We start from the raw sequence: 1,289 nt of genomic DNA on the forward strand, positions 1-1,289 counted from the left end.
AGTAAACAAAGTGAATTGAAAGTTGCTAACCCTAAGCCAATACCAATTTAAACACTTGGTGAGTCTGGGACACTATGGAAGTCACTTTGTCAACCGGCTTAAAAAAAGGGAGGGGGTTAAAAAAAGAAAAAAGGGTGTATGAGAAGGTGTATGCTCTAAAGAGGCTGATGTGCTGTAGCTTTTGTTTTATTCCCCATTGCATGCTAACTCAGTAACAACACCTACCTTCCAAGGAGATGCTGTCTTAGAATCGGTTTCATCCTGTTTGAAAATGCAAAGAAACAGTTTTAAATAGGAAGCAAAGTCTAAACTAGTAAGAATATACTAAACATCTCCATGCTCAATCTGTAACAGAGTGAATCAATTTTTACAATTAAGTCTTTGCGTCATTTTGAGTTACCCTGCTCTGCACTGCTCTGTGATGGAGGGTCAGACACTCCGGAAATAAAGGGATCAAAGATAAGATAATCTTTTTATGTCCAAAGTCATTACTGTGTTCCCTCAGGGCAATGAACTACAACTACAGCTGAACTGCGACTCGTACATCCCAAACCACTGCCACACTGCTCAGAAATTAACACTTACCCTGGGCATCATACCATAGACTTCCTGCAAAGGGAAAAGGACAAACAGAAACAACTTGTTACTTACTAATGGAAGGAAAGTTTTTACTGTTTTTGAGAAAGGGAAGATAGCAGGAGATAAGCTTCTGTCCTTCTACATACTGGTTACCAGTGTATCATTACACCAAACAGCACGAGCACAACCTCACTGTGTAGCAGAAATGGGAGTTTGACTATTAATCATCTACTGCAACACATCACCTTGGAGCTCAGAAAATAAACCAGCTGCTTCAACACTCTGCTGGCACCATATAGAATTGTTTACGGAAACAGCACAAGTACGTGAAAAGCAGGAGACAAAAACAGGTGTTAAAAAAATAGAAACCAGAAAACCACAGAGCAAAAACAAAGCACTAGAATCTTGCGTGACACACAAAGTGAGAGACAACAGAAGAAAATAAAGAAAGTTTTTTGCTTCTCAGGGAAATTAGGCTAAGTCAGCAAAAAAGCAGACCTGTTGCTGTACTGCTTGCACTTCATCTGCCATCAACCCTTCCGACTCCAGGTCATTTGCAACCTTGTTGATGTCCTTCAGACGTGACTCGTTAGCTTTTAAATCCTGCACAGAACAGTAAAACATCACAGCATTAACATTCGCACAAGCAAAACACGTGGAACAAGGCGGTGCGGCAGGGTGCCAGAAAGCACCGTTTGAGCACAGCAGGA

General features: G+C 41.0%; 1 protein-coding gene across 3 annotated transcripts in view; it reads right to left on the reverse strand.

Annotated features, from left to right (window-relative positions):
* SPTAN1 (spectrin, alpha, non-erythrocytic 1) overlaps window positions 1-1,289 on the reverse strand; it is a 41,364-nt gene that overhangs the window by 19,604 nt on the left and 20,471 nt on the right. For all 3 annotated transcript variants that reach the window (XM_010145353.1, XM_010145352.1, XM_010145351.1), the window contains 3 exons: window positions 1,078-1,182; window positions 586-609; window positions 226-261 (listed from right to left, as the gene is read on the reverse strand). In XM_010145353.1, coding sequence (XP_010143655.1) covers window positions 226-261; window positions 586-609; window positions 1,078-1,182 — 165 coding nt within the window. The remainder of the gene's footprint in view (window positions 1-225; window positions 262-585; window positions 610-1,077; window positions 1,183-1,289) is intronic.

Source organism: Buceros rhinoceros, unplaced genomic scaffold (assembly GCF_000710305.1).
Source record: "Buceros rhinoceros silvestris isolate BGI_N320 unplaced genomic scaffold, ASM71030v1 scaffold11271, whole genome shotgun sequence".
NCBI lineage: Eukaryota > Metazoa > Chordata > Aves > Bucerotiformes > Bucerotidae > Buceros > Buceros rhinoceros.